This window comes from Squalius cephalus, assembly GCF_949319135.1.
Source record: "Squalius cephalus genome assembly, chromosome: 16".
In the NCBI taxonomy this organism is placed as follows: Eukaryota; Metazoa; Chordata; class Actinopteri; order Cypriniformes; family Leuciscidae; genus Squalius; species Squalius cephalus.
In genome coordinates, this window is record NC_137137.1 from 2703447 (window position 1) to 2728994 (window position 25548).

Consider the following 25548-nt stretch of genomic DNA (forward strand, 5'->3'; position numbering starts at 1 on the left):
CCACATGAAACAAAGGTGAATATTTAAAATGTATTTTGAGTCTGTAAAGTTTTTAAAAAAAATCGAAAAGCCCAAAGATCTGTATCGCTGCTAAATGAATTTATGTTTGTGATGCCCTTTATCTTTTGTTTGTTTCTTTTCTTTTTTTCAAATTATTGTTGTTTCAAGTTATACTTACCAAATGTGGAAAATGTGTAAAAGAATTGTGTCAAGAACTTGATATCAAACTCTGTAATTTTGAAAATTTCAATAAAAAAATAAATAAAAAAAGTGAATATTATGTTTATTTGTCTAACTTATTACCCACATCAATCACTTTCCAAAGAGCATTCATGAATATAATGTTATACATGTTAAAGTGTGCTCTAAACTGTGGAACTGCCCTTTAAATTAGACTGATGATGCCTCACACATTAAATACACACACTAGCCCATAGAGCTATAAGAAGAATGGATATTTGCAGGAATAGTTTTACAAATAGGTGGGGAGCTGTCAGTAATTGGTCCGTAATAATTATTTTAACAATTAATAATTATTTAAAATAATATTTATCTCATTATTTGCTTCTCAGTGTCAAATTCTGGACTAAATTAATGTCTGGATATATGCTAAAACGAGAAACAGCGTTAAGTCACGTGACTCCTGTATCTTTTCTCAGCGCAGCTAGAATGGACCAATCACAGTGTGAGTGTGGTCACCGATAGTCATTTTATAGAGATTATTGATTTACTGGCTTAATAAATAAGATATTAATCCTTAGAATTTACGGATTATAACGATAATGCTCTTACATACACAAACGTTTCCAACAGGAAAAATTAAAACCGTACTGAGATTTAAATGCTAGAGTATTGCGTCTGTGAGCCGTTGAGCGCCCTCTAGAGGAATAACAGTGAACTACAGAAACGGTTGAGCGACAGAAACACACTGGCCTCTGCGGAGCGCCTGATGCCGCGGGGATTCCGCCTCTTTCTCCGCTTACAACATGGATTTCAACGTGAGGAAACTCGCTACAGATGCTGGAATATTCTTCTCTCGGGCTGTTCAGGTAAGAAGCCTCGTGTATGGATAAATATATGAGTTTAAACGCAACGGCCAGAGTGTCGTAGACAGTTGATGTGTTGCGCGTGACTCTGCGTTTACAGCAAAACACGAAACCGTTTTACAGATATCATCACAAATCCACTGTACAAAAAAATTATTAGTTATTATGTAACGTTAACAGTTAAATGGTGATGTTGATAGAACATGAGGCTTATTTAGATATTTTAGGGTGTTTGTTATTATTTTGATGCGTTTCCTCTCAGGAATATGACAGATTCTCGTTGATCTCGTTACTTTTGCTCCAGTTTACAGAGGAGAAACTGGGACAGGCTGAGAAGACCGAGCTGGACACTCACTTTGAGAGTCTGCTGTCCAGAGCTGACTGCACCAAAAACTGGACCGAGAAAATCTACAGACAGACTGAAGTTCTGCTGCAGCCAAACCCCGGTAAGCAGGAGCCCAGAACTCACACACACACAATTAAATACGCTTCAATTAAAGGGACAGTTCGACCAAAATTATAAATGCCCATTTGCTCACCCTCAAGTTGTTCCAAACCTGTATGCATTTTTTCTTCTACTGAACACAAAAGAAGATATGTGACCCTGGACCACAAAACCAGTCACACGTGGGTAAAAACATTTTTTTGAGATCTGAAAGCTGAATAAATGAGCTTTCCTTTTGATGTATGGTTTGTTGTTAGGATAGGACAATATTTGGTCAGATACAACTATTTGAAAATCTGGAATCTGAGGGAGCAAAAAAAACGAACATCTCCTTTAAAGTTGTCCATTTATGTTCGCGATTGTGCTGCATTCACTCACAAAAATACATGTTTTATATATTTACGGTAGGAAATTTACAAAATATCCTCATGGAACATGATATTTACTTAATATCCTAATGATTTTTGGCATACAAGAAAAATCTATCATTTTGACCCATGCAATGTATTTTTGGCTATTGCCACAAATATACCCATGCAACTCGTGACTTGTTTTGTGATCCAGGGTCATATCTTCATATTTGGAAGAATATCGGTAGTCAAACAATTGTGGGGAACCACTGACTTTTTTTTTGACACATGATTTTTTATTTTTTATTTCCGTAATATTGAAGTCAATAGCCGCTTTCCGACCGGAGGAACCTTTTCACAGTTCCTAGAACTATTGGCTAAAGTACCCGGATGTCGGCGTGTTCGCACCGCAGGAACTAGGAACGACTTTAGTTCTAGGAACTCCATTTGGAGGAACTAATTAAGGTCCTACTTCAGAGTAGGGTCTAAACCAGCACTATAGGAACTACCCGTGACGTTAGTGTACGCTGATGACCGAACGCACGCGGAACACCAGCACCCGCCATTTTTAAAACAGCTAGAATGTAAACACACAGATTATAGCCTATATATTTACTCCATAAACTAACTATACAAACATGGAAACCAGTGATAGATGGGTCTCTAAACCTTTATGCTGAAGAGAAAACCCAACGCAGCTTTGAGGGGACCAAGCCAAACATGATTATGTATTTCTGCTCAGCTAGCAACACTGGACACCAACCACACGGCATAGGCTAATAACCTTTTTTCATATACTGTCTACTTTCTATAACAGTTCTATCTAATAAGATATTAAACAGTACTGTTAGACAGATTGCTAACTAATGAACACAGAGAATGCGAGCATTGTTTGCTCTGGCGTTCTCAGCGCTGCCAAAATAAAGGTCCGTCACGCCGTCAAAATAAAAGTCAGCGTGCTTGCGTCACTCCCTAACTCCTCCTACCAGTTCCTATGGCCACTTGGCCAGTGCGAACGCAAACAGCAAAACCGAGTTTGGGGGAGAGTAGTTCTTAGAACTGTTTAGAAGTGGACAGTTCCTAGAACTAAGTTCCTGTAACTACTAGGTCGGAAAGCGGCTATGGGATCCATCCACTGTTTGGTTACCGACATTCTTCAAAATATATTTTTTGTGTGTTTACCAGATCAAATAAACGTATACAGGTTTGGAACAACTTGATGGTGAGCAAATTATGATAGAAAGAGAATTTTCATTTTTGGGTGAACTATCCCTTTTTTTTTTTGCCTAAATATGTGAGCTGTGTTTCATCTCTTTCATCACGTCTCTTTCCAGGTTTGTTTTCACAGGTAAATGCAATTTATTATGAGTCAAAATGACGGAAATCACTTTGAAATAGCATCACGTAATGCTAAAGTTAATGAACATTTTTGATTAAGGCAACATAGGTTACATAACACAGATATATATATATATATTACTGCAGTGATATTTAACCAAAGACTCGCGCTTTTGGGATTGTTTGGTCTGTTGAAAGTACCTCGTTGATGCATTTACACTTTTAAATTTGCTTTTAATGTTCGATGGTTGCAGGGTGAGTAGATTAATGTCATCTCATTGTGACACTTTTTTAACATATCATAGAGCGAGCGTTTCACTGATTGTTTACAGCTTGACGGAAGTTACACCCATAATTCGAGCAAAGCGTCATGGGGCGCAGGATTAAGGCGGATAGCACGGTTTCATTCTGCTTTCGTTTCGTTTGTCGTTCGATGTTTCTCACATTATGCAACAGAAATAGGCAAGTCTTATCAGTTGAGCAGTGTATTAGTGGCTCCTCTAACAAAATTTAGTCACACCAGCAGGAAAAAATGTAAAAATGTCGCAGTCTGGAGTCCTGACTTGTTATTTGTGTGTGTGTGTGTGTCAGGTGCTCGCATCGAAGAGTTCCTGTATGAAAAGCTTGACCGGAAGATTCCACCGCGAGCCACGAATGGAGAAATATTAGGCCAGTTCATGCTGGAGGCAGCGAAGGAGTTCGGACCAGGAACCCCGTATGGTAAGAATCCAAACTCAGAAATGTTCACCAATCATGTGTCTTCACAATTTGCATTCATGCATCCCTTTTTTAAATCAATGCATATTAATTAGCAAATGTTGCATCTTCACAAACCTGCAGTTTTGGCTGCCAAGAGTAAATGCTTGATTTATTTAGTCTGTAAGAGTAGAATAAGCTGAACACGGCTGGGTTGAGGACAAATCCATTGATTTGGCTCTCAAACGTTGCTCTTAATTTAATTCAGTGACATTTGTAACGCTGCTTTTGTAGATGTCATTTGTAAACACAATAGGTTAGTTAGCGGTGCGCTCTTTAAGTGGTGGAATAATTAAACCGCACAGAAAGATTTTCAGTGATTGAATTGATTTCCCAGTCTCTGATGGGTTTTCCCTGCAGGCTGTGTGGGAACAGACAAACCAATGCATCTTTCTCCATGCATGTTCCCCATCGCAGTGATCAATAGTGTCAGAGGTCACAGCAGTGTCTGATGTCATTTCCTGGCCAGCATTCTCCCACAGAGATTTTCCTTTTATAACTTTCAGTAGATATGAAGATGCGCCAAAGGTCATGTGTGCAATCAAAAAAACATTAATAATTTGGTGCAAAATTCATCTGTCACTATGAACAAAAACAAAAAAAAATATATACAACTTTATATAAAGGGTCATAAGTACGTCCAACTTTATTCGCATTCATGCATCATACTTGCGTAGAGCAATACAGGTGAAACTCGAAAAATTAGAATATCGTGCAAAAGTTCATTTATTTCAGTAATTCAACTTAAAAGGTGAAACTAATATATTATATAGAAAATTACATGCAAAGTGAGATATTTCAAGCCTTTATTTGTTATGATTATGGCTTACAGCTTATGAAAATGTTCAAAATTTCTGAGATTTTTGAATTTGGGGTTTTCATAAGCTATAAGCCATAATCATCAAAATTATAACAAATAAAAGCTTGAAATATCTCAATTTGCATGTAATGAGTCTATATAATATATTAGTTTCACCTTTTAAGTTGAATTACTAAAATAAATTAACTTTTGCACGATATTAAAATTTTTCGAGTTTCATCTGTATGTATACTAGGCCTATATAGCAAATCTCAGCTGGTTGATTGTATCATTGTAAAATGTGACTATATTGTATCGCACAGCTCTAATCTACTAAATCCGGCTATAAGGCAAGATATTATAAACACTAACACAATGATTTTAGCTAGTATTGTCAAAAATTGTCAAAAATAAATTTGACTTGACTACATTAAATATGGATTGTTGTATATATAATATTAGTAAATAACTATTAATAAGTGAATAAATATGAATTCCAGTGTTGAAGTTTTTTTTTTGTATTCTATATGAATGCTTTTATTGCTGTGTTTGGTTGCACTTCTAATATCTAATAGATCCATACAGTGGAGAGGGAACTGGGCGTTCTGGTTTTTCTCTTCTCAAACTAAAGTGCACTTAGTGGTTTTAAATGGCTCATTAACGTCCCGTGACTGACCACATGCTTTAGGACGGGCTGTAGTGTGAGGGGAAACACACGGCTGATCTCTGTAAGTACGGGACTAATGCACAGCCCATCTAAAGTAGAAAACCTTCAAGTGTCTATTTGTAAAATTAATGGAGAGTCTTTTTTTCCTGTAATCTTTTGACTGCATTTGCAGTAGGCCATTAATTAGGTTTGCTTATGTCAAGAAAGCACGCTATAATTTCCACATACAGTACATTTAAATGCTTTTGTTTGCGTTTTTCTAATTTTAATGCAGTTTTTAACTCATTATATTAAACAATTTGAGAATGTTTCAGTATTTGGTGAGTGTCTCCTTCACTTTAGTGACAGCCGCAATGAACACAACCTGATGATCATATTCTCCAGCAGGATTTGAGATGATCCACAGAGCATTAAGAACATCTGACCCAGTCACATGATCAATGAATACTCATTGAATTACATTTGATTAGTTTCATGGAAGCTTTATTTTTAGATCAAACAAGATTAGATCAGCCGATTCAATTTCGCAGTTGAAACCACAGAGTGTGCTGTAGATGTAAAGAGGCGTTCATCATTCATTATTGATTCAGTGGGCTGAACAGCTGCTCCGACTAATGTGTGTTTGTTCCCTCTCTCAACCAGCTGTGACGATTCGTCGCCATCTCCATTTTGAATCCACATCGAATCTCTCCATTGATTGCTATTAGCAGACCTCGAAAATTGCACAATACCTCTGATGGATCTAAAACATAAATTAATTCCTATATTAATAACAAATGGCAAACAGTGGGATCTATACACCATGAACAAACTCAATTAATTATTTTTTTGCTCACTTCTGACATGGATCAGAATTTGTTGCACATGTGTAAGCTCACAAATCTGCACGATATCCGATTTTTACGCATACAATCTGAGCCACTTCCAAATGTGGTTATAAATCAGATTCATATCCGATATTTGGACATCCGACAATGTCTAAACGCGTATATCCTATTCCCCTTTGAATTCCACGCCTCCACAAGGTGAGGGCGACACATTGGCCCACAAAGATAGCTTTCTAATGTTGTGTTATTTTGTTTCAGAATTCTAGATCTAACGAGCTGTAGATAAAATAACAAACGAAAATTACTGTTATTTTCCTGTACAGATCCGTTCGGTCAGATTTTGCGCTGCAAAACATCCATGACAGCTGTTATCTTATCCATGCTGGCATACAATCATGGCCAACCGACATGAATTATAGCCTATTAATAATTCTCTACTTGGGCTGCATGATATTGAAGAAAATTGCGATATGCGGTTAAAAATAATGCGATATTCGATATGCGATACGATAATGCTTAAAGTGTGTAAAATAAACTTAAATTATCTTTAAAATGTATTTAAAATGATATAACCTACATACGTGTTTCACATCTTTTTGTGACGAGAAAACATCCCTACAGCTTCTGAAAGTGAACATCAGTGTTTTACTGTAGCATAAGAAGTGTTATTTTAACATCAGTGTAAACCACGGGGTTTAGGGGTTCAGGTTATCCTACATTGGGGTTATTTAACGACAGAAACTGAATAATCAAATGTAAAAATAAAACACTGCTTAGTTTTCACTGTATGAATTAAATATATACTGATTCTTATTAAAGCTACTGTTAACCTTTCCTGCTTCTGTCTCCTAACCGTGGTTGGGAGACCCAGGGGAGATCCGTTTTCTCCAGGGCCGGTAGTTCTCCTCCCGGGGTTAACTCCCTAAACTTCACGCTGTTTAGTGTGATGGTAGCATATAAAAACAAAGAGGCCGTCTTGCCGAAGAGTTTAGGTGCTTTTATTTTGCTGGCTGCACTGAAATACACTGCACATAGCTAACTACCTGCACCGGTCACCGTATCACTCTCACACACCACTCTCATCCGCTGCTTCATGGGGATCATACAGGGGGGAGGGCGCGTCTCGGACACGCGCACTCACTCACTCTCTTCACACACACACTGAGCTGTCCTAAACTAAACACATTGGAGACACATCCCACAACACTACAAAAGTTATTCAGCCAAGAGCAGTGAGTGATTTTCTCTTTGTCTTTTGTTCATGACCGCAGTTATTGCAAGCCGTTGCGATTTATACACCCACTATAATTTTAATGTAAACACAGATATCGGATACCAGTCGTGTCTGAAATGAATGTAAACAGGCGGGCCAAAAAATCAGATATGGCCAAAAGATCAAATCTGTGCATTTACACTTGCAGTGGAAACGCTTTATATAATCTGATATAGTTTTACTATAATGAAAAGGCTGGCATGCTGTTAAAAAACAAACAAACAAACTCTGCATTGATTGCAATGCAGTAAATGGACTGCACTCAAGACATTCAAATTATTGGTAACACTTTACAATAAGGTTCATTAGTTCAAATTAGTAAACTACATTAGTTAGCATGCACTATTAATGAACTGCACATTTATTAATCTTTGTTAATGCTAATTTCAACATTTACTAATACTCTATTAAAATCTCTATTAAGTGAACTAACATGAACAAACAATGAACAGCTGTATTTTTACTAACTAACTTTATCAAAGATTCACAAATACAGCTACAAATGTATTGCTAATGGGGTGACACTTTATTTTACAGTGTCCTTGTTACGTATGTACTTACCATAGTAATAACAGTAAATTAGGCATAATTACATGCAACTAACCCTCAACCAAACCCTAATCCTACCCTAACCCTATAGTAAGTACATATATTTGCTTAATATTACTCAGTACTTAAATATATAATTACACTGTAACAATGACACCTTAAAATAAAGTGTAACCACTCATGGTTAGTTCATGTTAGTTAATATACATTAACTAATGCACCTTATTGTAAAGTGTTACCAAATGAACTAATGCTCTTTAAACACTGGGAAATGTTTTTATTCTATATCTGCCCACACTTTGACTCATGTGTGTAGGAAGCACGCTGATCAAGGTGGGCGACTGCCAGAGGAGACTGGGCGGCGCTCAGAGAGACTTTCTGCAGACCTCATCCATCAGTTTCCTCACACCCCTGCGCAACTTCCTGGAGGGAGACTGGAGGACCATTTCTGTGAGTTTGACTATATGATCGTATCTCTGTTAATCAGCACGATTCTGATGCATTGAGAAATGCTCTTGGCTTTACAGAAAGAGCGGCGGCTCCTGGAGAATCGGCGCTTGGATCTCGACGCCTGTAAAGCCCGACTCAAGAAGGCCAGAGCAGCGGAGGCCAAAGCGGCTGTAAGACTTATTTACCCTGTCCTCTCCTCATTTACCCTCTCTTTTCTCTAGGAATGGGAATCATAGGGGATTTAGCATTTCTGATTCTGTTTCACGCAATCAGATTTTATTATTGAAACTGAACTGAATGAGCAATTAACTGAATTGAGCTGAAAAATAATGGGCATCCCGAGGTAGAAACAGAAAAGAAAATGAAAAATAATTAGTGTAACTGCTGTTCATAACATTTCAAGCGAAAGATAATCATGTGCATTTCATCAGATATAACTGGAGTACAAGGTTATGAGATACATTATGTGAATGCTTGCCTTGAGAGATGCGTCATTAATCTAAATTTAAACCGGGAGAGAGAGTCTGAGCCCTGAACATCATCAGGAAGGCTATTCCAGAGTTTAGGAGCCTAATGTGAATACGCTCTCCCTCCTTTAGTGGACTTTAGGACTACCAGAAGCCCAGAGTTAATTTTAAGGTGATAGAAGATCAGTTAAATACACAGGAGCTAAACCATTTAGGGCTTTATAGGTCAGTAGCAATACTTTATAATTGATACTCAACTTAATAGGTAACCAGTGTAGAGATTATATAATTGGTGTTATATGTTCATATGTTCATGATTTCTTGACCTGGTAAAGGCCTCGCAGCTGCAATTTGGACTAATTGTAGCTTGTTTATCGAGGATGCAGGTCAACCAGCTAGTAATGCATTACAGTAATGTAGTCTAGAGGTCATGAATGCATGAACTAGCTTTTCTGCATCAGAAACAGATCGCATGTTCTGGAGTTCAGCAGTGTTTCTGAGGTGGAAGAAAGCCGTTTTTGTAACATATGAAATAAGATTTTCGAAAGACAAGTTGCTGTCTAATATAACACCCAGGTCTTTAAAGGGATGGTTCGGAGTAAAATCAACCTAGGGTCCTTTGCACCATGACCTCGAGCCTAACACCCCCCCAGAAGCCTTTTTTCCCTTGGTCGAACATTATTAAAGTTAGAGCTTATTTAGAGATATCAGCCGAATGGCTTAGTGCAGACGCTAATGGATCCAAGGAGGATGTATCTCGTAAATTACCCCACTAATAATGCCCAGAATGTTAGTACATTCCTGGAACTGGGCGTCGTTACACTACATCCTTATGCATCGCTTTCTGCCAGGACTTTTACAGGCTTTTCCCAAATCACGGAAGTGACGTCGACGTCTGGGGTTAGCGGTAGCATGAGCCGTCATTTAAATAAACTCCTGATGTACTTACAAACTTTCCAATGCCTTGTTTTATGAGTACAGAACCTATTTGTACTACTGTAGAAGTTTAGTACCATTCCAGGCATTATTAGTGGGGTAATTTACCAGATACAGCCTTGGATCCATTAGCGCCTGCACTAAGCCATCCGGCTGATATCTCTAAATAAGCTCTAACTTTAATAATGTTCGACCAAGGGGAAAAAAGGCTTCTGGGGGGGTGTTTGGCTCGAGGTCATGGTGCAAAGGACCTTAGGTTAATTTTACTCCGAACCATCCCTTTTACTGTAGAGGATGTAGTAACTGTACATCCTTCTAGATGCAAATTGTATTCGAAGAGATTCTGTGTGCAGGTTTTTAGTCCAATAAACAATATCTCAATCTTATCCGAATTTAATAGACCAGAAATACTGGTCATCCAATATTTTAATATCTTTAACACACTTGTCTTGATGAAATGTAGCTGAGTATCATTGGCATAACAGTGTTTTCTAATAATATTAATGACACTATTATCAGCTACAGCTTCTCTACAGTGGAATTTTAATTTGAAGTTTGCATCATTAATTCATTTTTTTTTCCTGCTTATTACTGAAGCTTAATTAAAACAATTTCTATTGTATAAAGCACTGTAAAAATAAAGGTGACGTTTGAGGAAGAAATAACAGATAATGATTTTCAAAACGAGTCTTACTGCATTTACTGACCTCAAGTTTTGTCGAATGATGAAATCAACAGAAAAGTCATGGCAAATCAGAAATAAGCAGTATAATTCTTGAGGAAAAACATGATCCACATCTGTAAAAACAATTCAAAAGTGTCATGTCGCTCACAGTACGCTGCATTTACAGGTTTGGTAGTCTGGAAAACTCGCCTCTCTTATGTAACAAGTTCTTAATAAGAACCAGTTCTCGATTCCCAACCCTCTCATTCCCCTTCCTTATTGTCATGCTTTGATAGCATCACTTGACATTAGTCTCTTCCTCGTGTTTGTTGTGAATATTGAGCGATTTCTCCCCTGTTGACACTATGAGCACTAACCGCGTGTCTCTGCTTTAACCTTCACAGTGTGAGGGAGAAGTGAGTATCGCAGTAAATTTCCTCATTATGCTTTTCTGCCTTTTTAACATTTTTGAATGACAGCGACAAAGACTTTTCAGTTTTGTTCCTTCATTTTTCATGCACTCCACTTGCCAGGATTTACATAAGACCTACTTTTAAATGATATGATGTAATTACATGTATCAGAGTAAAAACATTAAAAATCCAAATTTCCCAAATGCATTGCAACAAGCTTAATTTTCTGCAATATGTCAGCGATCATGTGATCATTTATTCCATCATATCATAACAATAAATACCCACTCTAATTGTTTTGTTTTGGATTTATTAATGCAACAGAATTTATAGAAAATGCACACAAAAAAATGCATTATTTCAGTTCACTTATTTCTTTATTTTGCTTTTCCGCAAGATCAAAGATCAGATGCTTTCATTATCATACTTTTTAAAGATCAGCTAAATATCATCTAGATTTGAACAAGCTTACGCACACTATTCTGATCTTTGAATCTATCTGTTGTTCTGATGCATGGCATTTAAAAGCATCCCACAATGACCAGCAGTTTTCTTCCCATAGTTCAGTGGAGCCAGTCAGTCTCTTTCCTAAAATATCTGCAGCATTACGTGTTTGTTGATTGTGTTTTGGCATGAGGAGTGCATCAAAGTGTGTTCCTGTCTGTTTCAGGCTGCTCCAGACTTTCAAGAGACCAGACCGCGTAATTATGTGCTGTCTGCCAGTGCATCTGCGGTGAGAACATCTTCTCTGTCTGAGACGCCCTCCTCCACACACATATACTCTATTACATATCCAGTGTCAATATTCATGAGACACAGCCTGTCATTCAATATCCTGACATTCTGTTGTCAAAAGTGCTAATTCTGTGCGTCATGATTATTTTACCATGATAAGCTTATTGAACAGTTTTATTACACATTTATAGTTTGGTCAGCATTCTGAATTATATTATCTGCATTTTTTCTCTCCTCTGATCAGCTCTGGAATGAGGAGCTTGATAAAGTAAGCGTGGCATCATCACATATATATTGATGTTTAAATATATTCTGTCAAAAATGTTTTGTTACTGTCTTCTGGTTTGGTTGTGGTTAATTCGTCAGGTCATCACAGAGCACTTTGTACACACAAGTGAATTAAGTTAGTTGAATTTCAATTTGACTGAATCTCATGATGAAATGTTGGGTCATATTTCAAAATAAGAAATTAAATATTATGCATCGAATATTTAGTATGAAGTAAATATTTTGCACAAAGTTTAAATGGTGAAGAATGTTAAAATGTTTTGCGTGGTGAGATTATTTTCGTAACTATGCCAAAAAAAACATTTTGTAATTCGGTAATGAAAATCATTAAAAAATAGATTTTTTTGTTGTTGCTGTTTTTAACTAAATTCAGAGGAAATTGAGATTCTTAATCATAAAAATAATGTCACAAATACACAAATCATGTAAAATAAATCAAAATATATTTATTTCCTTGTTTTTGTTTCCATTTGACTCAAATATGAACTTGAGATTAATTTTATGTTTTCATCTGATCAGCGTTTCGATGCAAATGTTGCTTATGCAATGTCTCCTTCTCTCTGATGCAGGCGGATCATGAACTGCGTGTTGCTCAGACAGAGTTTGACAGACAGGCTGAGGTCACCAGACTGCTCCTGGAGGGCATCAGCAGCACACACGTGAGTCGTGTTTACACACTGCATGCTGCATTAACACACGGTACACACACCAATTCACAATTCGCCACTCGTGCACTCACCAAAAGGGGCTCTCATATAGTGCATAAATACTGAATTGAGTTCTCTTTCACCTTTTTTTTTTGAGCTTGAACAGCCAAATTCAAAATTATGTCAAAATATCATTGTAAATACAGTCAGGTTTGTCTTAAACAGTTGAGAAAGAAAAGTGTGTGTAACAGTGTATTGAATCTGTGCATTCTGTGTAAAAGTGACAGCAGCCTTTCAAATGTTAATTAACTTTTGTAACCGTAATAAGTCTATATATTATTTATAAAGTGAAGACTATGCAGTGTTATTTTACAGTTGATTTCATTTGATTTCAATTTCTGTACCTGAACACTAGATCAACCTGAAAAACTTGCACTTTTGTTCAGTTGTATTTATTTGTACTATTGCTACTTTGTTTATTTGTTCTTATTTTATTACTGACTCTTTAATTGTCTTTAATCATTTTTAAAATGTATATTAGTTAGTTGTTTTTTGCTGTGGTATTTCTGTTAAAACCATAGACAACGTTCCTCATAAGTGCTCTTATTCAGCTGCAACAAAATGTTTTGTGCAAAAACACAAAATAAAGTGAATAAAATAAAATATGCTTAATTTTTTGGAATCGAAACTGGAAATCACTAAGAATCAGAATCACTAAGATTCAAACGATGTCCAACCCTACACACACCTGATCAGAAGTGTTTGTTTGAACAGTTTAACGTTAAACAAGACACTTTAAACGGATAACCTTCATTGCCAGGATTGGCTTAAAGGCTTTCTTAATAACCTCTCAAAATATGCACTCTTTGAAACTCAAAACATCATATTTCAAAAGACTCTGACAACAAGCTTAAATATCTATTATCCTTATGCAAACAAATGAAGTGCAGTCTGTGTTTGTACAGTTTAATGAGGTCTTTTGTGTCTGCGCAGGTGAATCATCTGCGCTGCCTGTGTGAGTTTGTGGAAGCGCAGACGGTGTATTACAACCAGTGCCACAAATACATGCAGGAGCTGCAGAGAGAGCTGGGCAGGTGAGCAGATCTAATATTTAATGATGTTTAGCATGCACAAAATCAAAAACGGTCATTGAAATTCAACAGTCCTAAAAATATAACATTAAATGGCAACACTACTATTAGGTCTCATTAGCTAACATGAGCAATATTTTTCTTGTTAATAGAAATACAATTGTTCGTTGTTTATTTATGTTAGTTCACTGTGCATTAACTAATGTCAACAGAGACCGCTTTTGATTTGAAAATGTTAGTAAATGTTAAAATGGACATGATCTGAGATTAATAAATGTAGATAAAATAATAATAATAATAAAAGTATAATAAATAATAAAAGTATTGTAATAGAGCTGTTTGTCAAAGTAAAAGCTCTGCATAGTTTCACAGATCAAAGTGCAGATAAATAGAGTTTTTGTCTCCTAAAAGAAAGAAGTGATTCTGAACTGAAACGAGTCGTCAGTAATTCAGTCTCACTTCCTGCATGAACGCATGTAGGTTTGTAACACATTTGCTAAATGCTCGTCCATTGGCTGCACTGTGTGTGAAGTGCTGAGGAAGATCTGGAGCTGAAATTCAGATATGGTAATGGCTGTTTGGTTTTCTGCACGACCAATCACAACTAACTGGACCATCTGACCATCTAATATGTGTACTTTAACTAATATAGTTAACAAATGGAACCTTATTGTAAAGCGCAACCCATTAAATTAAAGATTTCGGTCACACTTTAGTTTAAGGTCCAATTCTCAGGATTAACTATGACTTTTACCTCAATAAACTCCTAATTACTGCTTATTAATAGTTAGTAGGTAGTTGTTAAGTTTAGGAATTGGTTGGGATTAAGGGATGTAGAATATGGTCATGCAGAATAAGGCATTAATATGTGCTTTATAAGTACTAATAATCAGCCAATATCCTAGTAATTTGCATGCTAATAAGCAACTAGTTAATAGTGAGAATTGGACCCTAAACTAAAGTGTTACCATTTCTTAAAGAGGAAATCTTTACTTTACAGTGGAAAATATGACTTGGTGTACCTTTATCACATGACATTATTCTAAATGATTGTTTTGCTTTTCCCATCGTCTGCTCGCAGTTCCAGCGGAGACATGTGAGTTTTGAGTTTGTCGTCTTTTCAGTGCACACACGAGTCAGCAGAGCCCTCATAGCCTCTCCTCCGTCAATCTTCTGTGTTTCAGAGGATGCCCCGACTCACTGGAGGTGAACTCCCCCGGTGTCGGCAGCCCCACAGACCCGTCCACCGTCCTGCCTCTAAACTCTCCATCTCCAGACACAGACGCTCTTCAGATCGAAGAAGTGCAGCCGCCCGCCAGCGGCACACGCAAGGCCAAAGTCCTGTATGGCTACGATGCTGGAGATTCCAGTGAGCTCTCGCTGATGGCTGATGAGGTGAGCAGACGTTTGCTGGAAGATGTTCAAACTCATGTTAACGTCCAAAGATAACCAAGGTTTTTAGCCTTGTTAAAACCAGACCATTCTCAGTAGTAACTGAGTTATGGTCTGGCAAAGCTTCATTAATAACTCATTTCCAAAGGGGCTTCACCAACAGACGTCACTCAAATGCCTCTGGGCGCAATTGGATAGACCTAAAACCAATCAGAGCGATCGTCACCGCCTCAACGTTTCTGATTGGTGTCTCGATTTGGACGGATTAGAAATCGGCTTGAATGGGCTCTTTGCCACTACTTGCAGAGCAAATCTAAATTTGCCGGAAGTTAGTCTGGGTTTTCCCAGGCTACAAGGTTTTATGTAATCTCTTAAAAAATATCACCGCATAAAACTGTATCCTCAAGTCCCGCCCCCTAAATTATTTCTTACTGAGTTTCCTGCATTACAGAGATGTCATGCATTATAGACATTATAGTTTATATTGGCTAGTTTAAATTTCTATTTCATATTAATAGGTTTGGTTAATTCAGTCAAGTTAAATGCATTAATATTGCACTTTTCACAATACATATTGTTTCAAAGCAACTTTACAGAAAATCATGATGATAATGTCTTAATATTCTAAAAGTCACATTTAGCAGATGGGTGATAATATAGTTTACAGATTGAAACGATTCAAGTTTATATCGTCCTATGCAAGTATACTGTATGCATGCAGATAAAGATGGACATACTCATACTGTATATTCAACTTTATATAAAGAGCTGGGCGATAATATAGTTAATATAGCAGTTGAGATGTGCTATATCTTATATATCGCTTTAATAAACCTGATAAACCTGGATATATTATAAATCAAACTTTATATTTAGAGCTGTGCAATAGTGCAGTTTACATTTTTCCGATGATATAAACCATCACGCATCTGAGATGTGCTATATACTGTATATTGCTTTACGTGAGTGTACTGTATGTACACAGGTAAAGTTGGATCTACTAAATATATCACATTTTTATATATATTACTCAGTGCTAATATACTTTACAGTTGGTGTTATTAAATATTCAAATATATTCTAGGGATGCACAATATATCGGCCACCATATCGGTATTGTCCGATAATGTTCTATTTGATGTTATCGTTATCGGTCCGATATTTGGCTGATATATTAAAGCATAAATGCATAAATAATGTAGTATTTCCTTCAGCTGAGACACTTCAGATGCACACTGATGGTTTTGAATTGCTTGAAATATGATTGGAATCACTTCAAAAAGGAAAAATACATTTACGAGCAACATGCACAGCACAAGTCTGTCATATCGGCTACATAAAATTATTTATTAATTATACAGAACATCACCGTAATCATGTTCTTGGGACATGGATTTTAATGGTGATACTTTTGTTTTTATAACCAGGCTCTCAAAAATTATATAAAAATTTGGATTTAGATTTATCGGCCAAAATATTGGTTATCGGCTTTTAAATATAAAGAATAATCGGTTGTCGGTATCGGCCAGAATTTTCATATTGGTGCATCCCTAATATATTCACACTAATTTTGCTGGTGACAAAATTAAATATTGTGAATATTGTAAAAAACAGACATTTGAATATTGTTGAATATTAGAATTTTGATTAATTCAACCCTTCTATTTATTTAAAAGACATTTAGACTCTAAACTGATGAAATGTTTTTCTCCATCCTCTGATTGGACGATCAGCTCATCACAGTGTACACAGTGCCTGGAATGGACTCTGATTGGCTGATCGGAGAGAGAGGAAACCAGAAGGGGAAGGTGCCTGTTACATATCTGGAGCTGTTGAGCTAAAGAGGCGAGAGACAAACACACTCTTCCACGTCCTGACACACAGTTTCCAGCTTTAACACCCAAACTGAATCATGGACGCTTATGAGATCGACCCATGCATGGGTTTATTTACCGAAAAGCAAACTATTGTATGTTTACATGCATGTCAGGGGCTTTATTTCTCTTTGATTTTAATATTTAAGATGTTCACGGTGTCTCTGACAGTTTTAACATGATTTTGGAGAATCTCATGAATATTGAGTGGAAATCAGGGCATCACAGTAAGATTATAATCCGTCCTTCTTTTTTTAATACCGAACATCAAACCCTTATGAATTATTAAATTATGTTAATACCCAAGGTATTAGTCAGCATTATAATTCATAAACATTATAATTCTTTTTAAATTTCAGACTAACACACAAATATTCACCATTACAAAACTAACAATTCATTCACAAATGCCTGAAACATTCATTACGAGCACATGCATGTATGTGCCTGTTTTCTGCACTAGAAACTGTTCTGTGGTCAGTCAGAATGTCTTTTCTGCCTTTAATATAGTGAATAATCTTTATTCAGGTTCTCCTGAAGCTGACCACTGATCTAAGCTCAAAACTAAATGTTTATCTACACCGTCTAAGCACTAACACGTTTGCACTGAGTTAGTTTCGAATGACCTCCATAAAGCCTAACTGAAACACAGCCTTAACTGCGTCTCATAAAGACGTTCATCACTGCAAACAACGTCAAACTAAATATTCCATGCAGTGTCCAGAATATGAATGTTGATCTCCAGCCTTAAATTCTTGTTTTTCATGCATGATGAAGCTGACAGTGCACTAATAGCCACTCAGAAAATGTGCCACTGTATGTGCCACTTAAGTGTTTTTTAATCTCTTTCAATTAGACAAAATGTAAACAAATTAAGCATCTCAATTTTAAGGCCCAATTTGACATGATTTACAGAAATGTATTGTAACTATTATCGCCACATTCCATTGTTCTTTTAAGTCTCGTCTTTATCACCTCTCAAACTATTCTGGCTGATGTAATTATATTAATGATCATTTTGTTTATTTATATAGTTTCTGAAACCCAAGATTGCTCTGTTGATTCAAACCATACTTGATTGATTTATGAACCCACTGCACGACCAGTTTTATATGATGCCTTTCAATGTATTTATTTTAAATTAATTTCAGACCTTTCTGTATTTAGAGTTTGGCTTCATAGCTTACTTCCTGTTTATTTATTTATTTATTTATATTTTTTTAGTGCCAAAGTGCAGCTAAACATTTTAGACATTGTGACGTTATTTAGATATTGTTCGGTGTGCAGTATTTATTGTATTATTCGATTTATGATCATTTTATTATTTTATTTTTATTGCAAATCACTGTGGTTTTATGTATAATGGCCAAAACTGAGTTCATAAATTCATAAGCCAAGTTTGGTTGCCCTCTGGTGGTCACTTCTTGTTTTTCCAGCTCTCTTTTTCTCTTTATTGTATTTAATGCGGGCTCTCCAAACCATGCGGAGAGAATCAGGCTTAATAATGTAATAAAAGTCATTTTATTGATATATATCTTTTTCAAGGTCTTCACTGATCAGTTAAACACATAAATAGCTTTTTTTAACTGAGTGCTGCATGGTGTGACTACATAAATGTCACACAATAGTGCGTATGACAGATGTTTAGATGATCACAGAGAGACTGTACACATAATTCTGTTTGTTAGCAATTATAGATGACGGTAGTCTTCGTGTAATAAAGTCAACAAAGGCACAAGGTTTATTACCAGTGACAGGAAGGTGTTTCATTTCCGATTCTAGGAAGAAATGATATATTCAGAGTTGGTTGTCACTTCATTGCTTTAAGACCTTTGAATGTAAATACAAACTCTATCAATGATTTGCTTCTGAAACTTGAAATACCACAGTATAATACACTTTGATACAAGGAAGTCAAGGTTAAATCTGTTTACAATGTAAGACTTCAGTGTTTAAATCTCACACAACAGGGGAAATCTTGTGCTGTTAATACGAGAATCACTGCTATATATACAGGAGATTCAGTTTTCTGTGTCAAACGTTTGGACGCTGTTTTCAGATGCACTTCATTAGTGTTATTTCAGCGTTTTAATGACGTGATTATTACAATTTTCCACATTTGAGAATAATAGTATAGAATGAGAAGTGACACGTTCAAACGACTTCTCCATGCTGTGAAACTAGTTTCCTCTCCACTGTTACACTACCGTTCAAAAGCTTGAGCAGGAAGATATTTTAAAATAAATGAATACTTTTATCCAGCAAGAATGCATCAAAACATTTATAATGTTACAAACTTTTCTATTTTAAATAAATACTGTTCTTTTGAAACCCTGAAAAACTAAATATGAAGCAACATTGATAATAATCATAAATGTTTCTTGAGCATCAAATCATCATATTAGAATGATTTCTGAAGGATCATGTGACACTGAAGACTGGAGTAATGATTCCGCTTTGAAATTACATTTTAAAATATATTCAATAATATTTCACTGTTTTTACAGTATTTTTGGTCAAATAAACACAAGCTTGGTGAGCAGAACGAGACTTCTTTCAAAAACAACACAAATTCTTACCAACTCCAAACTTTTGAGCGGTTGATTGTGTGAATAAATGTTTTATCTGTCAATAGTTTCTATGCACAAAGAACTATCACCACATAAATAATCCAGCCCACAAAAACAAATAGGCCGAACATCAAACTGAACATGACGAGCAGACGAGCCTTCTGGGACGTTTTCTCAGCTTCACGGATATCACCCCTGGCCAGCGCGGCACGCGTCTGCAGAGAGGTCAGAGGTCAGGATTCATGAATATGGTTTGTGTGTGTGTGTTTGTACTCATCATGCAGTGTGTTTCAGGTGCTGACCTCATACGAGTACATGACCGCGACGAGGCCGCTCATGATGCAGCAGAAGATGGTCACCAGCAGAGACTCCACCAGGTAATCTTTGGGTACGGGTGGCTGCTCCTCTCCCAGCGCCGGCCCGTTCATGTACTGAAATACATCCACAAATAAACAATCACTAGACCTGAGGCTCCAGACCTAATCATTAGTCATTTGGTTGATGTGCTTTATCCAAAGTGACTCATGGTTTACTTATAACCAAGAATAACCTGAATTGGTAACACTTTACAGTGAGGTTCATTAGTTAACATGAACTAAGAATGAACAATATACTTCAGCATTTATTAATCTTGGTTAATATTAATTTCAACATTTACTAATACGTTATTAAAAGCAAAGGTTGTATTTGTTAACATTAGTTAATGCAATGTGAACTAACATGAACAAACAATGAACAGCTGTAACTAACATTAACAAAGATTAATAAATACTGTAACAAATGTATTGCTCATAGTCAGTTCATGTTAGTTAATACATTAGCTAATGTTTACTAATGAACCTTATGGTAAAGTGTTACACTTGAATTGAAAGATTTTGTTCTATTTTAAAGAGACAACGGTAGCACTTTACAATAAGCTCCATTATTGAAATCAACATTAACTAAGATTAATAAATGCTTTAGATGTATTTTTATTATTAGTTCATGTTAACAAATGAAACCTTACAGTTTTCATAAACATGAATGAACTTGCTTATATTCAATGCAAGTTGTTTCAAACATACATATATCATGAAATGTTCACTCACTAAAAGTCCCACAATGCACTGTGAAAACCAATGAGGACTGATGCTCACATATGTTCCCTTAACGGAAATTCTGAAGCACGAAACATAAATCGTATAACACGTACAGAAATAGTTTATAAATCCCTTCCAGAGATTCAAAATTAATATCTTTGGGCAGAATTATTATTATTAACTAAAACTAAAACCATTAAAAGTAAAATAAAGTCATATATATATATAAACTTATTTAGCTACATTTAAACAGTTGCTGCATTTTGTTTCAATCTCATACATTTTAAGCAAGTCATATTTGACCACATGCTTTTTAAGTGTATAAATTTTATAGTTTTCAAAAATGAACAGATTTATGCTGATTCTGAGTTATTTGAATAAATGCATTTTGAAAATATGATTTAAATGAACTCAAATAGATGCTAATATAGTTAATAATAAACAATGCCATGATTTTTCTTGAGTGCATTGCACATTTGCATCACAGACACTTTATTAGTTTATGCTAAAACTGTGTATTCCAAATGCATGGGAATTTTATATGCAATTCAATACATAAATTTAGGCCTAAATATTTGGGTCATGCGACAAGAGCTTTTTATTAGACATCAAATTTATGTCTTTATGGCCTGGTTTCACAGACAGGGTTTAGATTAAGCCAAGATTAGGCATTAGTTCAATTTAGACATTTAAGCTTTTATAAACATCTTTGAAAAAGAAAAAAAATATTACTGATGTGCATCTTGAGACAAAACAATGGCAATGCAAGTCGCTTTCAGTTAAAACAACCAAAACATGCATTTTAGTCTGGGACTAGCTTAAGCCTGGTCTATGAGTGTAGTAGGGATGCACGATATATCGGCCACCATTTCGGTATTCATTTTTAATGTTATCGTTATCGGGCCGAATCCGATGAGAAAATGTGGCCGATATATTAAAGCCGATAAATAATGTATTATTTCCTTCAGCTGAGACACTTCAGATGCGCACTGTTAGTCATGATGGTTTTAAATCGCTTGAAATATGATTGGAATCACTTCAAAAAAGGAAAATATGAGACCCTGGATCACAAAACCAGTCACATGTCGCACTGGGATATTTATATATTTATATTTATCTATATAGCCAACAATACATTGTATGGGTCAAAAATATAAATTTTTCTTTTATGCCAAAAATCATTAGGATATTAAGTAAAGATCATTTTCCATGAGGATATTTTGTATATTTCCTACCGTAAATATATAAAACTTGTATTTTTGTGAGTGAATGCAGCACAATCGCCAACATAAATGATCAACTTTAAAGGAGATTTTCTCAATGTTTCGATTTTTTTTGCACCCTCAGATTCCAGATTTTCTCTACCAAATATTGTCCTATCCTAACAAACCACACATCAATGGAAAGTTTATTTATTCAGCTTTCAGATGATGTATAAATCTCAATTTCTTAAAATTGACCCATGTGACTGGTTTTGTGATCCAGGGTCACATATAGTTAAGTGCAACATGTGCAGCACAAGTCCAGTATTTATAGGCTACATAAAGTTATAATGAAAACATGATTGTGTGTTTGGGACATGGTTTTTAATGGTGAGACTTGTTTTTGTAATCAGGCTCTCAAAAATTATATAAAAATTTGGATTAAGGTTTATCGGCCAATATAACGGTCATCGGCTTTCAAATATAAATAATTATCGGTTATCAGTATCGGCCAAAATGTGCATCCCTAGAGTTTGGAGATAGAGCGTGATCTTACTATAGTGTAGGACGGGTATGTGGCGGGCGGGAGGAAGGAGGGCTGGTAGAAAGCCGGTGGATTGGCTCCCGGTTGACATGTGATGACGGGCTGGTTGGGGTAATGTGTCACCGGTGAGGGGAACATGAGGTAGGCTGTTTTCGGATCCGGCGGGGTGTATGGAGGTGGGGTCAGTGAGATGCTGGAGGTTGGACCGTCTCCTCCAGGAGGCCCCGGGACTCCCTCCATGGTCCCCCTGTCCAGTGTGTACACGGGGTGGAGTGTGTGTGTGCTGTCCGTGTCGAACGCTGGGTTCAGGGTCCGGTTGCTGTCCGTCTCGTACGCCAGATGGGCCGTTTGGTTGCTGTCGGTGTCGTACGCGGGGAGTCCCGTCTGGATGCTGTCTCCGTCGGTCACCGGGTGTCCCGTCTGGATGCTGTCCGTGTCGTTTGTCGGGCCGGCGGTGAGGATGCTGATGGAGTCGTATGCAGGAACGCTGGGAAGGATCGTGGGCTCTCGCTGTGTGGATGAATCAGGAGTTTCTTGGAGCCCAGGAGGCTTTTGATGAAGCCGTCGCGGATCATCGGGGAAGTTCGGAGGAGTGGCTGATGAACGAAGGAGGTTAAATGTGATGTTATTTTCAGATTTACTTTATATTACACCACTGTTCAAAAGTTTGGGGTCTGTAAGATTCTTTTAATGTTCTCTTCTGCTCTTTAAGGCTGCATTTATTTGATCAAAAAATACAGTCAAACAGTGAAATATAACTCTTTTCTATGTGATAATATAGTAAAATGTAATTTATTCCTGTGATCAAAGCTGATTATTCAGCATCATTACTCTTCAGTGTCACATGATCCTTCAGAAATCATGCTGATTTGCTACTTGAAAAATATTTCGTTGAAAATTTAAATTGTTAACATTATTTGTTAACATGAACTAACAATGCACAATACTTCTACGGCATTATTAATCTTAGTCAATGATAATTTCAACATTTACTAATCCATTTTTTAAAATTAAAAGTCATATTTGTTGACAGTTAACATGAAAAAACAATGAACAGTTAATAAATGCTTAAAAATATTGCTCATTATTTCATGTTTGCTAATGCATTAACTACTGTTAACAAACGAGACCTTATTGTAAAGTAATACCCCCCCATTTATTATTATTAATGTTGAAAACAGTTGTGCTGCTTCATATTTGGGTGGAATCCGTGATAAATGTTATTTTTTTAGGATTCTTTGATGAATCAAAAGTTCAAAAGAACAGCATTTATTTGAAATGGAAATCTTTTGTAACATTATGAATGCCTTTATTGTAACTTTGAAATCAATTTAATGCATCATTGATGAATAAAAGTATTAACTGCTTTAAAAAAAAAAAGACTGACCTAAAACTTTCAACGACTCCAACGTATCAGATTCTGACTCAATGAAAGTTTGAGGAATGCACGAGTGCTTTGGCATTGGCCGTTTTCTTTAGACAATACACAAATCTAGTTGCTCTTGTCTGTTAGTTTAGATGCTACACACACGACCTGTAATCTTCCACCTGAGAGTTACTTGAAACGTCAGTCTCGTGGAGAAACCTTCACCTCAAAACAGCCCCTGAATTATTCAGAGCTGACACACAAGCCCCTAAACCCTCAGAAATGGAAATGTTTGATCAGGTGACCCGTTTCTGTTCTTCAGATGAGGAACTGTTTCATTGAGCTTGTTAGTGTGAACTCTCAAGGCTCTTCTTCTCGGCTAGTTAATAAGTTAATGCACTGTGAGCTGACTTTAACAATGAGCAATTGTACTTTTTATAATCTAACATTAACTAATGCTGAATTAATATAGTGCTCATTGTTAATGTTAACTAATGCATTAACTAAAGTTTTACCCAACATTTAGATTGTTTGTAGTTTATCTTCAATATTTTTTGTTCATAAAATGATCTCTTGATCTCTTATCAAAACTCTTGTTTTCCGTGTAGTCTGTGTGTGTTTTATAAACAGATTTACGCAACTAACGCTCTTGGACGCTTTCCAGCCTCGCAGTGTTCTGATGTGACGATGAACAGAAGTTTCCAGAAGTCTGATCTGGACTGAAAGTGTAAATGATAAAGTGTAATGATTTTACCTGTGTCCATCAGCGACGGTCAGAGCTCATCGAGAAGCAGAATAATCCTGTGGGAAATATCCAGCGGGAGTGTGTGGATGTTCAGGTGAGATGTGTGAAGAAGCTGTGTGTGTGTGTCTCTCTCTCTCTCTCTCTCTCTCTCTCTCTCTCTCTCTCTCTCTCTCTCTCTCTCTCTCTCTCTGAACAGTATCATGTTTGTTTAATAATTGACGACTGATGCTGTGTGCTTGTGTGTTTGCACGTGTGTTTGAGTGTCCTTGTGAGAATACCTGCACGTGTTGGTCTGTTATTATAGACACATGTGTCATGCATAAAATATATAATAATAATATAAATAATAATTATGTACATATATAATATATATATTTTATATATATCTAATACACACTCACACACACATATAAATTAGGAAAAAGCCCTTTATTTCACCCTTCAAGTGTTTGTTAGTGAACTGACCTTGATATATCTTGTCATTATCAGACAGCATGTATCATGAATGTAATGATGGATGAATGTAAGATCTACACTAGAGTATAAAGTCAGATAGAGTGGTCATTTACATTAATTGTTTGCTTTACAACCAAACATCCACAAGTGCTTTAGTGCAGTTAGTGCTGTGACTGACAGTTACCAACAGAGGGCGCTAACAGCTGACGGATTAATGCAACAGGTAAACAATAATACACATGGTTTGATAAGAGTTGGAGTGCATGATATGAGGTCACTGTCTGCTTTCCTTCTGTGGATAAAATTCAGCATGACGGTTTGGCTAAAGATTTGTTTTCCACAGTGGAAAGTCAGTCGAATGCGTTCAGAACAACACGAGGGGCAGTAAATCACAGGCTATCCGGGTCATTGTTCCAGTGCAATTTGTTATTCTGTCTTTTTTTCTTAAAGTTAAGTCAAATAATTAAGTTTTAAAGTGGATTATGTTAAAACATATTCTTCACTGAATAAAAGTACGTACAACAACGTCAAGCGATTATTTTAGTCTAACTCCAGGCTAGTGCTTTTAACAGTTTCAAA

At 36.3% G+C, this 25548-nt stretch overlaps 3 protein-coding genes across 8 annotated transcripts in view; 2 read left to right on the top strand and 1 right to left on the bottom strand.

The window, feature by feature from the left end:
• The window catches only part of LOC307173423 (uncharacterized protein), a 308702-nt gene that overhangs the window by 50658 nt on the left and 232496 nt on the right, over positions 1 to 25548 (top strand). The gene's annotated exons all lie outside the window — the stretch shown is intronic.
• sh3glb2a (SH3-domain GRB2-like endophilin B2a) lies at positions 885 to 18538 on the top strand. Of its 4 annotated transcripts, XM_079897085.1 has the most exons (12): positions 885 to 1049; positions 1351 to 1492; positions 3771 to 3899; positions 8367 to 8500; positions 8578 to 8670; positions 11651 to 11713; positions 11960 to 11983; positions 12573 to 12662; positions 13644 to 13744; positions 14823 to 14837; positions 14926 to 15136; positions 16867 to 18538. In XM_079897085.1, the coding sequence occupies exons 1-12, from the start codon at positions 987 to 989 to the stop codon at positions 16972 to 16974; spliced, it is 1173 nt and encodes a 390-aa protein (XP_079753211.1). In that variant the 5' UTR covers positions 885 to 986; the 3' UTR covers positions 16975 to 18538. The 4 variants fall into 4 exon arrangements, with proteins under 4 accessions (XP_079753211.1, XP_079753212.1, XP_079753213.1 ...); XM_079897086.1 differs by lacking the exon at positions 14823 to 14837; XM_079897087.1 differs by lacking the exon at positions 11960 to 11983.
• Positions 18511 to 24789, bottom strand: prrt1b (proline rich transmembrane protein 1B). The gene is made up of 4 exons (XM_079897089.1): positions 24523 to 24789; positions 22415 to 22998; positions 19880 to 20008; positions 18511 to 19792 (listed from the first exon to the last, which is right to left on the bottom strand). The coding sequence occupies exons 1-4, from the start codon at positions 24530 to 24532 to the stop codon at positions 19646 to 19648; spliced, it is 870 nt and encodes a 289-aa protein (XP_079753215.1). The 5' UTR covers positions 24533 to 24789; the 3' UTR covers positions 18511 to 19645.

What these genes read in the sequence shown, in the direction of transcription:
- sh3glb2a (XM_079897085.1), top strand. Translation starts at nt 987, where the DNA reads ATGGATTTCAACGTGAGGAAACTCGCTACAGATGCTGGAATATTCTTC. An exon ending in AGGGCATCAGCAGCACACAC is followed by an intron (nt 12,663 to 13,643) that starts GTGAGTCGTGTT and finishes GTGTCTGCGCAG; the next exon opens with GTGAATCATCTGCGCTGCCT. An exon ending in TCTCGCTGATGGCTGATGAG is followed by an intron (nt 15,137 to 16,866) that starts GTGAGCAGACGT and finishes TTGGACGATCAG; the next exon opens with CTCATCACAGTGTACACAGT.
- prrt1b (XM_079897089.1), bottom strand. An exon ending in CATACCCGTCCTACACTATA is followed by an intron (nt 20,009 to 22,414) that starts GTAAGATCACGC and finishes GATGTATTTCAG; the next exon opens with TACATGAACGGGCCGGCGCT. An exon ending in CGGTCATGTACTCGTATGAG is followed by an intron (nt 19,793 to 19,879) that starts GTCAGCACCTGA and finishes ACCTCTCTGCAG; the next exon opens with ACGCGTGCCGCGCTGGCCAG.